The sequence below is a fragment of the Rosa rugosa genome, chromosome 3, assembly GCF_958449725.1.
Source record: "Rosa rugosa chromosome 3, drRosRugo1.1, whole genome shotgun sequence".
NCBI classification, from domain to species: domain Eukaryota; kingdom Viridiplantae; phylum Streptophyta; class Magnoliopsida; order Rosales; family Rosaceae; genus Rosa; species Rosa rugosa.
The window spans coordinates 21,328,820-21,344,442 of record NC_084822.1 but is presented as its reverse complement, the minus strand read 5'-3'; the positions used below and the strand labels follow the sequence as shown (position 1 = coordinate 21,344,442).

At 38.3% G+C, this 15,623-nt stretch overlaps 1 protein-coding gene across 1 annotated transcript; it reads left to right on the top strand.

Annotated features, from left to right (window-relative positions):
• Positions 1-3,434: 3,434 nt before the first annotated feature.
• On the top strand, positions 3,435-8,252 carry LOC133738323 (uncharacterized). The gene is made up of 6 exons (XM_062165839.1): positions 3,435-3,699; positions 3,824-4,913; positions 6,559-6,638; positions 7,125-7,389; positions 7,501-7,786; positions 7,874-8,252. Exons 2-5 carry the CDS (start codon positions 4,154-4,156, stop codon positions 7,764-7,766), a joined length of 1,371 nt encoding a protein of 456 aa, XP_062021823.1. The 5' UTR covers positions 3,435-3,699; positions 3,824-4,153; the 3' UTR covers positions 7,767-7,786; positions 7,874-8,252.
• The last annotated feature ends 7,371 nt before the right edge of the window (positions 8,253-15,623 follow it).

Sequence of the window (15,623 nt, the reverse complement as noted above, 5' to 3'; positions counted from 1 at the left end):
CCCGACCCGACCGGAAAACCACTTTTCCGGCGTTGCATGGGCCGATCGTTCCCATTTTCGTGATCTCCTCTTCATGCTGATCATCCCCATGTAAGCCTTTCATCACGATTTTGTGTATAGAACGCTAGATCATGGTTTGACTTTTTCGACGTCCCTGATTTAATCTGAAATCTGATCAGACGCACGAGATTAATCCAACTTCAACGCTTGATCTAGGACGATCTAGGCCAAACCAGACTTAGCTCCAGGTATGAAAGTCGACCACCCTTTCATTTTGAACCAGTTTGTAGTTGGTCACTTTGCCATCTGAGGTGGTTGACCGGCGTTGACCGCCCACTGACCACCGCTTGTGGCGGCGCATCAGACCATATTTCGAGTTTTCATTATCTAGGCGATGATCTATGCATCCATACGAGCGTTTTGATATATAACATGGTCATGTTAGAAAAAGTTGATAAATAGTGGATTTACGTTTTGACGTTACTATTTAACGTTTTTACGTTTATCTTCGGTTTACGATCTGTGAAGATCTGACCATCGGTTTTGCTTCAATTTTGGATATGTTGATCGTATGACTGTCCCGGTGACTTTGTGAGGTCACGGGCGAAGATCCGACCGTTGGATCTTCGTATAATTGAGAAATAGTGATTCGGAAGGCGATTCGTGAGAATCTGACCGTCGGATTTTCATATAATTTTATGGAGATGTTTGTTAGAGTGATTCAAGAAGATCTGAGTCTTCGTGATAATTTTGGAGGATGATCCTAAAGGCGATCCGTGAGGATCCGACCGTTGGATCATCATTAAATTCAGATCCGACCGTTGGATCATCGTATAATTTCGATCTGACCGTTGGATCATCATTAAAATTAGAATCCGACCGTGGGTTTCCGTATATGTGTGCTTTTGAGTTGTTGGCTAAGTTAAGATCATTATTGGATTAGGTGATCGATGGATTTATTTGGCGGACGATTCGTGAGATTGTTAATGGAGCTGTTAAGAAGACGCAGCTGGATTAGAGGTGAGTAAACCTCACGTGGTTCATATTACGAACCCAATATAATTAATTGCTTTATTTTGCAATCATATGAACTATAGTTGGTATTAATGGGCATTCCTGTGTGAATGTCTATCTATATATATATTATTTATGTGAAATAATATGTATTGTTGAAATTGTGAGATATTATGTACTGTTATGGTTGTGTTGAGTTTATTGTTGAAAAGCAACAATATTGTGAGAGGTATTAAATTTATTGTTGAGAAACAATAAATTGTTGATTTGTTGAGATATATTGATCTGTGGAGATCAATAGGTCACGGGGGTGACCATGGCATCTATTAGTGAACCACGCCCTTGTACCGGGTAGGTGGAAACTAATAGCATTAAATCGTGAACCACGCCCTCGCGCCGGGTAGGTGGAAACGATCAGTTAGAGCTCTAGTCTGTCTGCCAAATGTTGAGTGATCTTATGAGGGTAACGGGGAGTGACTCATAAGTGTATAATATTTATATATATAAGAGAGTGAGAAAGTGAAGTGGTTTTGTGGTGATCATTGTAATTGTGATGTTTCTACATTTCTATACTTGAGTTAAAGGAAATGTATTTTATTAAATCAACAGTTCTTTCTTGTTTACTCATACTGGCTGTAAAAAGCTTACCGGGTTTTGTGTTGTTGCAACTCCCGGTACACTATTCAAATTGTGTAGCGGGTAATCCTACAGGACAGGAGAACCAGGACGGTGATCGTGCGGTTAGAGCAATTGTTAGAGTTTTACAGCAATTGTACGTTGTGAGGTGTGTTATGCTCATTTGAGCTTTACAATATTGCTTGTGAGAGTGAATTGTAATAATGAACTCGAAGTTTCGAGATTTGGATTTTGTAATTGTAATTATTCATGTTTCGGATTTGAATTTATTATTCAAAATTCGGGGCGTGACAGATATAGAGTGTGACTGTGCAGTTCTTGCAGCAGCAGTTGCACATACAGCTGAGAATTTGTCAAATATTGGTCGCCTCGTGGAGGATTGTAAGTCTTATATACAAGCTTTCAGTTCTTTACAAGTGCAGCACATTTTTAGAGAACCAAACAGCGTAGCCAATAGGTTAGCGCATGTTGCTAGTTACTCTTATGTTGATGAGTATTGGTTAGACAAGGCTCCTGCTATTATTCAGGACGTTCTCGATAAGGATATTATTAAAGCTTGTAATGTAACCCGGAGTGAAGGTCTAATGTCCCCTCCGAGGTCTAATGTCTTTAGTAACTCACTTGAATAATCAAAACTAGGGGTGCTTCCCCTATCTATCTTTCAAAAAAAAAAAAAAGTATCTAACCAATAGCCACTAGATTTTTTTTTGGAGTAAATAGCAACTAGATTTGGCACCTCACAGGCTCACATAATCCAATTTGTACCTTCAAGCACTAGATATTCTTACCTCTTCCACCCTCAACCAGAAGCCACATCAATAATGAAATATCGACAAGATGCTTAGAGCTTCCACCACAAGAGCGTATGTCTCTGAAACCCTCCATAAACAACACAGGATTAAGATTCCTGAGTCTTGACTGCTCGGATCTGCTCTAGAACACGATACCCATGTAATTGGTTCTTATGCCACAAATATCAATCCAAAGTCACAAACGTGGTTTAGGCAAAACCCATAAATAATATTGTACAAATCTCAGCTTATTCAAGTTTAGGAATGATACAAAGGTTCAAGTAGAATTCCCATACGAATTTTTCCCTTTTGGGTATGAAACAGAGACCAATAAATGCATAGTTTCAAGTTGCTATAAATGAACAGTTTTAAATTAAAGAGATTATGAGAGACAAGTGAATCTAACAGCTGAAAACAAAGTGCAGTTTAATTTTTTTTTTTTTTTAGTTACAAAGTGCAGTTTAATTTAAGTTGTTATAATTGTATAATTTCAACTTTTAAATTTAATTAATGTCAACTTTTAAATTTAATTAATGTGATTGATATTCATTTATCCCTCACAGTCCTTTAAAATTATTTTTACGTGAGCAAGACTGAATAATTTAAGAAATTTTAATAACATGATAAATAAATAAATAAAATTTTCCAAAAAACTTTTAACCTCCCATATCTAGGCAAATTAATGAGGCGCAATTATCTTCAGCTAAATGATGTTTTGAAAAACCTCCTTGAATTTAGCATTATCACACCGCGAATCCCTCATTTTCAATCTTTTCACCTCACAAAATCTAACTACAATCCATCGTCCCGTGTTTATCTCTATAAATAAATATCCCTATAAGCAACAAATTGCAGTACACAGATTAATAGCAATTTCTAAAATAAAACACAAAAACTACGATTATTAAATTACTGTACTGAATGTGAGATGAAAACAACCAGGTTTTTAATCGGGTTATCATATCATTTATATCACTATATTAGTAACCTTACCTTTCTTTTTGTACTAAAAAACAAATTACCTCGCCCTTTGAGTTTGAGTTTGAGTTTGGAGGTGGAAGGTTCCCAGAAAGAGGGGGAACCGTGTCTGTCTTCTTGTTTTCTCCGGCAGTTCATTTCCCAACATATTCGTTCATTTACTTGGAATGGTTCAACAACTTGTGGCTGCTCAGCGACTTTTCTGGGTTTTCTGTCTTTGGGATTGGTTTTGCTGAACTTTTTCTTATCTGGGTTTACTTTGCTGCTGGATTTCAATGAGGTAAAGGTTGCCCATTGCACAAGTATCTTGGTCTTTTCTTTATATTCTGGTTGTTGATGTTAGTTAGTTAGCGGTTTCTTGGGATGCATGGAATTTGAGTATGGTTATGATGTCTCTTTTTCAGGGATTAATGAATAGTGAATTTGGAATCCTGCTCTTTTCTATAAAAGGAATAACGGGTCTGTTTCAAGTTTGGTGAATGATATTGATTTGGGTTCTTTTTGGATCTAATAGCATCTTTGCTGTATTGATCTGGGGGAAGTCTGGTTGAAGATGACTTGGGCAGATTAGACATTGGTTATATAATTGGATTGAAAGCATACAGTTTTGAAGTTGGAAAGCCTGCAATTTATTGTGGTTGAGTAGGATTTCATATGATTGGTGGAAAAGACTTGAATCTATTTCAGAATCAATTTAGTGCTGAGGTGAATATATCAGAATAGTATATAGATTAATGGAGCTAGCTGATGAGCTACAGATCAATGGAGAGGAAGAGGGAGAGGACATGGACAGAGAGCCGTCTGCAGAGGCTCCTCGCAGAGAGCCTCATCTCTACCGGAACCACTTTGGAGGCATGGTGAGGAAGAAAGCCTATATTTTTGATGGGCACGGCGAATTTTACAATAAGGAATGGGATCTTACAGAGGGTAGAGGAAATGAGTTTTGTTGGTATCATGTAGAGCTTCCAAAAGGAAATCAGAAACTATCTCAATCTGCAGAACACCTCATTGGTGTTCTTTGCCCGCCTTTGAAACTACAGGACATTCTCTCGCTTGTCAGCAACGGACCCTTTTGTGGGCATGTCGATGGGGCTCTTGTATTCAGAGTCAACTCCCCAGGTCCTCCTGCCAGTGATTTCACATTTAGAATTGCTGCAAGAATTACTGAACACTCGGTGATTACTGTGTCTTTGGGCCGTGTCCCCAGATTGGGTTTCTCGCCAGTGGGCGAATCTCTTCTCTCGGAGATTCCTAGAGTGGAGAGTCCCTCTTATGTTAGAGGTGAGCAGAAGGAAAGGAGTGGGATTGTGATAAGGGAGCATGTTCTTGAGTTCTTATTGACGATGAATCATTCTGAAGAGGCCGATAATCCTGTGCCAAAATCTGTCTCCAATCTTGTGGTTCATATTATTGACACGCATGTTGATCACCTCCAAGATGTTGTGACTAAACTTGAAATAGAATTGGATTCCGTTGAGCTTGAGATGGATAAAGGTGAGCTCCACTTATAACCTTCGAGTTGCCTTACAAAAATTTTTGGTTTTAACACATTTTTCTTCCTATTTGTTGCGTATCATAGATATTTGCTTTTCAGACAATTTGCTTGTGAATTCCTTATAGTGATCTTCTAATTTGTAAGGAATTCTAAGGAGGTGAAGGCTTGATTGTACTTCATTGCCCTTCATATATAATTGTCTTATCCACAGTAAGCAACAATATTGGTGAGAGATCAGTAAGTAACAAAATCACTGGGGAAGAGGATTTGAAAACTCAAGTACGATAACTATACTATATCCATAGTACATAAACTGTAGCAAAAATAAAGATCAAGCAACAGTTGAGATTAATCAATTATAGAACATCATATTAGGTAGAATGTCTGGTGTGAAATCCTGTTTGATAGCAACTGTTTGAGCTGGCCTCGGTATTGCATAGACATATTTGGATAACTGAATAACTCGCATGGAGTTTGCAGACTTAAAATTTCTGTGCTGCTGTGAAAGATTATCAAACTCTAATGACAACACTTATTACAGATTTTGGTTTAGGTCAGTTGTAAACCAAAGTAGACTGTTATATTCTTAAGCCTGATGGCATTTTCCTTGCATAAACATTTTTGCAGATGATCATACCATTAAGTCTATTGTCTATATATAGAAAAATAAACAACTATGTTTGTTCTTTTGTATCTTTTCTGAGCATAAGTACTCATTGAATTTACTAAATACTCATCACTTTTTATATCTATATTATATTTAGCTCTTGAAGTACCTTCAATAAATTGAATGATCCATTGTTGTTCCACATGTTTTGTTTCGGAGCAAGAATCTCAAGCTATTGGTGTGCTTTTGGATTATTTGATTGTAGATTACTGAACCATTTACACACAAGTGGTTGCCTTGGGTAATTGCTGGTATTGGTTATCTTTTTTTTGTTTGTTTCTCAACCGGATTAGCTTGGTTCAGGTTGATATACCATTTCAATCTGCAGTAAACCAACCCCTACCTATAGTTATGCATTCTTACTGATATTTGTGGATGATAAACCTGGTTACAAAGGCTTTCGAAACTGTATTAAAGGAAAGCTAGTACCACTAGTTGGCAAGTAATCTGACCGAAGAACTTTTAAACTAATAGAATATTTTTAATAAGAAGATTGGCCAGATAGTAACAGGAACACTTGAAAATTTTCTCTTGTTGGAATGCAAAAAGTACCGAAGGACAGGGTCTTTGTCAATATAAGTTATATTAGTTCTTAATCAAGTAGAGATAACTGTACTTGATCAGACTTGGTTGATATATTAAAGTATAATTCAAATGAATATGTTTTAGTTGACAAGTTCCGTTTCATAATTCATTAAGAATGCTCTGGTTTTATGTTATTTAACTTAGTTGGTATGCATATCATGGCAACTTTATATATGCTTTGAGAATATGCATCTGCTACACTATACATGTGTCTACATGTGACATATGATTGCACTTGAAACCATTTCCAACTTTTGGAACCATTAATTGGTCCTCTACAACTACCTGTTGCCTTTTTAATATAGATACTGTGTTACAAAAAGCAGAAACAAAGTGAACTTTTATTTTGGAATCGTCTATCTAATATTCACTGATGGTTGGATTTGCAACAGGTGGTTTTGCTTTGAAGAAACAAATGCTAGATGATAGAAGATTTCCTAAAATGCATCTAAATCTGCAGCGCCTCTTGCAGGTAGTTCGTCAGCCCATCATTTTGTATAATATGTGAAAGGAAGAAAATTAAGTTGTTCCAACTTATTTCACATTAAGCATTACTGCATAATGAGTGACAATATTACAAGCACTACCTGTGTCATACTACAACATACACTAAAGGGGGGCAAAGCACAAAGCAAATTGTAATACATCAATTATTGCTCTTCAGCTCCTTTTGGAGAGCCAATTTCATAAATTTAGAACATATTTAAAGATAATATTCTTTTTCACATTCGCACTATCAACCATTCATCTGATAGTTTTCCCATCAGTCATATGGGCAGTGGGGCTTTCTGAAAATGGTGTATTCATATCATTCATGTTCTTTATAGCTCCAAAGAGTGCTAGCAAGCATTGTGCAATGAACCGTGTTAGGTAATCTAAGGATTAAAATTATAATTCGATGTATGAAACATTATGTAACAAACATTCTTATTGTTGCATTTTATTTTGCTGATCTCAGGTGATTGCTCATGGGGAGCAAGTTTTTCCTCGGGTCAAAGAAAAATGTTCTTCCAAACAATGGTTTTCCAGTGAAGATGTTAACTCTCTTGAAGAGCTGACTGGACGGTTGAGGAGGCTAAAGGATAATGTAGGGTTTATAGCAAATCGTGTCACGGCAATACAGGCTGGTCTAGACAGCTGGCAAGCTGAGCAAATAAACAAGAAACTATATTATCTCTCTTTCCTTTCTATCGTATTCCTTCCTCTATCCATCATTACTGGAGGTAAATTTGTTCTTTAACATTTCATTTGCAGGATTTTCTGGAGACATTCTCATGTATCTCCACTTTTGTGAGAAGCTTTTAACAACTAACACTTGTTAGATATTGTTGCAGTGTTTGGCATGAATGTGGGCGGAGTTCCATGGACAGGACAAAACGACCCAACGTTGAAGAATGGTTTCCGTAATGTGATGTTACTTTGCATTGTTATGCTACTTCTGGCACTGCTCTGCTTCAGTTTTCCTGCTCTTTATACCCGTATAGTTACTTGGCAAAGGAGAAGAGTCTTGAGGAGAAGCTGGTCCCTCAACAGGAAGTCATTTCTCAGTAGAACCCATGGAATTGGAGTTCAAGAAAGAAGGGGCTACCTTCGGCTTTGAGAAAATTGACCATATCTGCAGTATGTCTCTCATTTGTTTGTCGCTTCAGTTGGCTTATGTTATATTATAATTCATTCCCTAAAATCATTGTCGTAAATCTTTTTCAGGATAATTTTGTTGCTTTCCACATCCGGTTTGGTCTTATCTACCTTCTAATGACCTATATGGACAGATGTGTTGAGGTTATTAATATCATTTACTCTGCTCTAGTTCTGTGAGTTTTGTGGGGGACTGGACAGCGAGAGGAAAGAAGCCAATAGAGGATAGTTTTTTTTTATTTTTTATTTTTTTAATGATTTTGTTTCATTAGTTGGTTAATGATCCCTCTTTTTCTTTTACTCACTTCTTGGTGACCGTCCTGTATTATGTACAGTCTCTTGTATCATGTGAATGTTAAATGCTGCTGTAGTGGTGGTATGTATTTTTGTTCCACCCTTTTGGTTGTATATTATACACTTAAATCTCAATGATAACCTCATTATCTCATGCGAAGACATTTCAATTGTAGCTAAGATTTTAGGCTGGGGATTTGTTGGTACACCATTAATTCGGAAATATGAATTGTACCGATGCCATAAAAATATCAGATTTTTTTCTTGTTCTTTTTGGGAAACTCAGTTTCATTCATAAGAATAAGGAGCTGGAACCAGGCAACAAGAAGGGCATACCAGCAAGCTCAAACAACGACCATAGAAAGTACAAGGCGGATAGAGGCTCCAACACAGCAAGAAGAGACCTCCAAGTTATCTAGTCAGGAAGTCTACTTTTAGCGTTAGAAGATTACTTATGTCAAATATATTGACCATTCTTCAGATGTTCTTGTTACTAAAGCTATGATGCTCCGTGAAGGGTTAAGAAAAGCTCTACACATGCCATTTTCAGATCATGGTAAAAGGTGACGCAAAAATCCTTAAAAAGAAAAGTATCAATGGAGAAATCAAAGCCCCCCCCCGGAGAAAGTCGAGTTTCTGGTTTAAGACATTCTCATTTCTCAAGCCTTTGCACTCGCAATTAATTCAAGCATGTTTTATTACAATTTGTTCACTAACCCCAAAAGGGATGCATTGGAATGTTGTCATATATATTTATCACAGTGATGTTTCTACAATTCTACTAATATTTTGCTTTAGAGATAAACTGGGTATTCCTAGTTTTCGTTTTAGATGATTTCTTTTGTTTTGAAATGCGGGATGTTGTCTGTCTTTCCTCATTAATCAAGGCTTAAGGGTAGCGCACCAGTCCCTTTTCAAAAAAGTTAAGGGGTCCAGTAATACCCAAGGCAGAATGACCACATAGAGAATAGTAACATATATAGATCATTTTGGGGAAATCTGTCCCTCACTTGTAGCAATTTGAGTTTTTTTTTTTTTTTATTATTATCAAAATGAACTTCATTAATAATGAAAGGATTACAACGGGTTGTGGAACAACAATTTGTAACGATACCCCAACATGGCGATCATTACAAGATAATTGACCCAACTAGACTTCGCAATGGAAATCCATGCTGACAAACTGATGTAGCCAAGAAGGCCCCAACTCCAAACAAAGCAAAGGCTTACTAGTTGTAGCAATTTGAGATTAATCAACCACTCTTGTCTTCCAATAGATAAATTATTTATTCTTTAAAATAATTATTGCTCTCATCCCTCTCTCTGAATTTTTGAAATAGAAGCTGATTTCATTAGATCAACAGCCAATAGGCTAGAGTCTACCATAACTTACATAAGCAAACTCGGCAAGAAAATCCGAACTAAACTATCTAAGCTAGAGTAGATCATTAAAATCTCTGGGACACTCGCATTTAAGCAAGCCTATCTAAGAATGTGTACACCTCGCCCTCTACGGAAAGGAAATCATTCAACTAACTCTTCCTTGCCAATCACGCAATTGTGGTACAAGCAAAAAGCTAGAAACGTCATAGAAGACTCTTAGAGGTCCATTCACTCTCACATAAGCTTTAACCCACATACTGAAATTTAAAAAAGAGCTACCTCCTTCCCTTTCAAGTTAGAGTGTGTAGGGGGCACTTTTGATCTGGATTGTACGGCAGTGAAATCACCATGACCGAGCCCAAAATCTATCCCCTTTGTCTGAGTTAGCGAAGACTAGGCCCAGCAAACTTCGAAGGACCTGAGAATCCTAGGAAGCTTGCTGTTGTGTTCTTCCCGGCAACTCCTTGTATATGCACGGCAGTGAATTGATCATTTCAAAAGAGGCTTGGCAAGATGCATGTGGCGTGGGAGCTAGAAAAGCATGATTTGTAGTGAAGATGAGAGATTTGCAGCAGCAGCCATGAAGCTTGGATTCAGATTGTGGTTGATGAGTTTTTGGATTGGAAATGGGTTTTTAGGATAGGTGTTGGGGGAAACTGCTTGGTTTTGTTTCTGGGTTTGCCTGCATATTTCTGGGATAAGTATTGGGGAATTGCTTGGGTTTGCTTTACATGTGGGTTTCTTTGGGGTTGTTTCTGAATGCCCCTTCACAATAGTAAGAACTCTTAATTTATAGGAGAGTTGATGTGTGATGCAGCATTAAGCTTGTTGCCTTGTCTTTGGCGTGTAGCTGTGATCATAATCCCAGAAATCCTGCTGCTGGGATTACCTTTCCAGGATTCCCGCTGCTGAAATCTGCTACTGGGACTGCAATCCCAGGATTTCTGCTGCGCTGCTAGGATTTTGTTATGTTGCTGGGATCAAGGTTTTGGACGTGGTGAGTTTAAGATGGTTTCAATGGGCTTTGGGTGAGAGGATTATTTCAATGGGCTTTGGGTTTCTTAGCTTGTTGGTTGGCTTTATCCCCATTAATGAGATATTGGGCTTGAATTGTGCTATCTCTCTTCTTCACTTACCCGTATTAAGAGTTAGGCCGTTGGGCACGAATTTTGGTCCCAAGTCCAAAATTATCAACGAGCCTAAAACTAATAACGGGCCTCATGCAATTCCGTTACCTTCCACACCACACCCATTCTTGTAAGCCCCAAGTGCGTGAATGTGGCTTGGGTCCACGTGCGTGGCGTGATGTTTGCGGGTGTAATTTGCTTCGAAATATGAATTGGGCTTAAAGCATGAATTGGGCTTGTTAGCTGGATTTTTGGGTGTCAACAGAGTGTTTCCCCACAAACTGCTTCTTCTTTGGAGACTTGTTCTTCTCTTTACCCTCACCATTCTTCAAGACTGCTTGTCACCAGAGGACGACTTATTCCCACTACCAATAGGTCATCCTCTTTTCCGCTTCACATTCCCAGGTTGGGTCACCTCCGGTGCCTGATCCAGACCAAGATTTTCATAGTCAAGTATGAGATTTCTCTTGCCCACAACCAAACTCAATTTCAGCTTCTTGGGAGAAATAATCAGGCTGTCTTCTCGCCCCCGACGCTTACCAGTTATGCGCTCTGGAGTTCCTGCTGTCTCTTGAAGCTCACGGACCACAACTTGCCGCTTTTGCCTTGGGAATAAGGCATTCAAGAATGGCTTTCCAATAGAACCAGGATCTAGGGTACGAAATACCAAAGGAGGGCACGGGTTTGGAACCCTAGCACTCACACCAGCATTGAACCTGTTGCTACTAGAACTCGACCCCGCCAGAACTCCTTGCACCGACGCGCCCCTAACATTCACCTCCGGCATCACCGTCTGGGCCCCCAGAACAGTACGTTCAGCTCCATCATCATCCTCCTCCAGCGCTGGCTCGAAGCACGGCAATTCTACATGTGTGATAAGTCCACAAATTGAGCATATCCCAAATAGCTTGTCATATCGGAATTGGCATCGAAATTCAAGCCCATCCTCCACCAAGTACCACTGCTTGAATGGCAATGGTTTGTTCAATGGGATTTCAACCCTAATCCGGAGCTTCCCAACTTTCTTCGCATTCTTATCAATTTCCTGGAAATCCCCCAGTGTATAACCGATCATAGTCATGACATGTTCAGACCGGAATCCCGGTGGGATTCCCTGCAAAGTTATCCAATATGATGCCATGGTCAGAGGCACTTTCTCCACCGGCATGATGCCATCATACCATGCTAGTGCCACCGGTGCGTGATTGTATCCCCACGGCGCCCCATGCCAGATCCGAACACGATCAGACGGGTCCGACAGCGTGAAGAGCACCCTCTGCCCTTCTGCTTCCTCCACCTACAACGACCCATTAACCCTCCAAGCGTTGTGAAAGATCCCCAAAAAGGACTTGACCTTGAAATCCCGAGCGGTGAGAAGCTTACCCACCAAGAATACGTTTGCCTGACGCAAACCCTCGCCCTGCGTTGGTCGCAAATCAATCTATCTCTTGCCTTTAGCAATAGCAAGAGAGGAGGCTAGTCTAGCAGCCATTGCACCAACAAAACACATCTTGTTGACAGGGAGAAGCGCAGAACCAGAAACCCTAACCCTAGGTTTGAGAGAGAAGGTTAACAGCTCAACTAGGTTTTTTTTTTAGTCAATTCTATATCCCTCTCTCTAAATTACTCCTACAACACACTAAGAAAGATCCAAAGTTGCGCTGCTACATAGACAAAAGCTTCTTCAATTTTGATTTCTTTTCTTCTTTTTGTGAGATTCCTCAATGGGGAATTAGGAACAGAAGCCACCCCATAATCACCATGAAATAACAGAAAATTATGTTCAATTTGGAAGCAAATGAGAAAGACTTGGCTAGGATCAATTATTATACGTATTGTAATTTTGAAAGAGCTAGCAGCTGCGACATAGATTCTTAGAGCATCAACAGTGGACACTCACTTTTTTGGACTCAAATTTGGGTCCAAATTGGATGACATAGTGATTTGAGTACATCTGAATAGTGTACAGAGAAACTGATTTTTATTGGGTGCTGCATTAGTGCAAAACTTATTTTTGGACTTATATTTTGGACTCATTTTTTAGCTATTTGATTCTACCAAGCAATGAATCTTAGTCTTACAATTCGAAACAAAAGTTAAATCTGTATAGGGACCACTCTGTAAAGTGTGAACTGATGCAAGCAATAACATATTTTTTGTCACATGGTGGGAGCCGCGAAATTTGAGTCCAAACTGATTCAAGTCCTTCCTTGGACCAAATCTGATCTAACAAATGGGTATCAGACAGATTTTTGAGTCCATTACAACCTAATTTCTTTGCTTTTGGACCTAAATTTGAGTCCCCACTAGTGGAGACTCACTTTTTAGACTCAAATTTAGGTCTAAATTGGCTGGAATAGTGATATGAGTCCATCTAAATAGCGTACAAAGAGACTTACTCTTATTGGGTGCTGCAGTGATGCAAGACTTATTTTTGGTACTTATATTTTGGACTTATTTTTTTGGCCGTTTGATTCTATCAAGCAATGAATATGGGCCATACTATTCAAAATAAAATTTAAATTAGTGTGGGGACCACTCTATAAAGTGTGAACTAAGGCAAGCAATAGCAAATTTTTTACCACATGGTGTGGCGCGAAATTTGTGTCCAAACTGATTTAGGTCTTTCATTTGACCAAATATGATCCAACAAATGGGTCTCAGGCATATTTCAGTCCATTTTTTTCCGACCCATTACAACCTAATTCCTTTGCTTTTGGACCCAAATTTAGGTCCTCACTGCTGATGCTCTTAGGTTTATGGAAATCATGCAAGAAAACTGATACGACTGTTACTAAGAGAGAAGCTAATCAATACGTATAAAATGAATTAACTCTTTCCTTCCACCATTGTATTTTTAATAGAGCAATATTAACAAGTCTTTAGTGTGGCAATATTACCATGTAGCGAACTAAGATTGGGCGGTTGGACAAAGTCAATGGTGTGACAGCCTAATTAAAGATCTTCTCATTTTGGAGCTAAATTTTTTAGAAGTAGGGTCTCTATGGCTTGATATGTTTCAATTGATGATCTATCTTCTTGTTGTTTTTTTTTGTTTACATGGACGATGTATCCCATTGAATGTATCATCAGTGTTTTTTTACCTGTTTTCATTGGGCATAATTTTTATCATAGCCACATTAATTCTTTGCATGTATTTTCAGTTTTATTTTCTTTTTTATGCTTAATGAGGCTAAAAGAGAATTTTCATTGAATCAATATCGCTGCCCCTTCCACCGTTCAGCCAAACAATTCAATGCAACCACTTTAGTAACTTGACCATTGATCAGAGACCAAAAATCTCGCCCGCACCTATTTGTACCAAGCCGAAGTCTTTGATCTTACTCTAAAATTTGTCCATTAACGAACCACCTTGTCTGGTCCCAACCACCACACATTGACTAGGTAGATAACCACCATTGGACAAGAACACCAGTCCAAAGCCTAAAATCAATCTTTAGGTGTGTACCAAAGTTTAAACTTAATGAAAAATACACTTTTTTTTCCGGCAAACATGCTCTCTTCTTTTTCTCTCTCAAGTGGCAGTCAGAGTTTTGCCCTACGTGGTGCCTTGTTTCACCGTCGAATCATCGAGAGGCAGCGCTCACCATCACTAGTATTACTACATGTGAACTGATGCAACACATGATCAGTGGAAATAGTGTTGCTACAACACTCAAGGATGCTGAAGTCGGGTCAGGGATGGTCCCTTCTTTTGGGCTTAGGTTTTAGACCTAACCTATTGTTAGGGTTGCTACTATTCTTATTGGGCCTAGGGTTTTGTAATAGGAACTGGGATTGTTAGGGTTGCTACTATTCTTATTGGGCCTAGGGTTTTGTAATAGGCATTGGGCTGTTGTTTGTTCCTTTTATGTTTTAATGGATGAAGGACTTGACCTCTTCTGCTTAAAGGAGATGTCGTTAGTCTGCACGTAGATCCCAGGTCATTTGAGGCTTTTTATAAATTTTAGTGATTATCTGCAATGGACTTTATGGCTAGAAAAGTGAGCTTGCTTAGACAGTGACTTTTTTTGTCATTCACACAGGACAACTTACTATGTTGTACTCTCGTTGAACTATTAATGAATTGTCCTCTAAAAAAATTGAAAGTCTATTTTCTTATTGGAAGGAAGAAAAAAAATTAAATAACTTCTTTTGTTAAAAAAGTTAAGGGTGGGTCTATTTAGACCCCCTAATTTACTATTTGGACCTCTCTTCATTTTTTTTGCCACTGAACTTCCTGATTTACCCCTATTTTTATCTCTTTACACCTCTGTTATATATGCGATATCCAATATAAAAGAAAAAAAAACTTTGCACCTCCAGACTCCAGTTAGCTTTCACGTTCAATTGGGAGCACACCAAAAAAAAAAAAAATCTTTTAAGATTAACCATTTCTCTATTTTTGGTAATTACGATCGACTAATTTGAACTCTCAATTTCAAGCCTCATATTATGTTATTCTTCAAACAATTTAGCATTACTTGTTTCAAACCCCATATTGTGTTCTTCTTCAAACAATTTGGCATTACTTGATGCAGTGGAAGTTGGATTTCGATTGGAGCAATTTAAAGAACCTTATAATTCTTGATTGCCCAGCTAGGTTTGATGAATCTTGGTCAATCCTTTTTGGGTTGAGAGAAAAGTCAGTGAAAGTTAGTCTTGACCCTGTTTTTGTTTTCTGATTTCAAAGATATATTGACATTGAAATTGCATAAATTTAAATTCAAAGATTTCAAATATCTTCTAATCTATAATTTATAGAATCTAATAATAAACTTGAGATGAAACAATGAAAACGTCTCAAGCTCCTAGAGCCAGTGACAACCAATTAGGAGATGGGTACAAGAAGAAAGAGAGGGAAATGAGAAGAGAGACATGAAGGAATAGTGAGGAAGAGGGGAAGGAGAATAGAGAGAGGATTACAATAGAGTTAAAGAGAAAGAGAGACGTCTACTGCTTAGATCATATGATACATGTTTTTCAGTTTTGATCAAAACGTGTTTCTTCTTCTT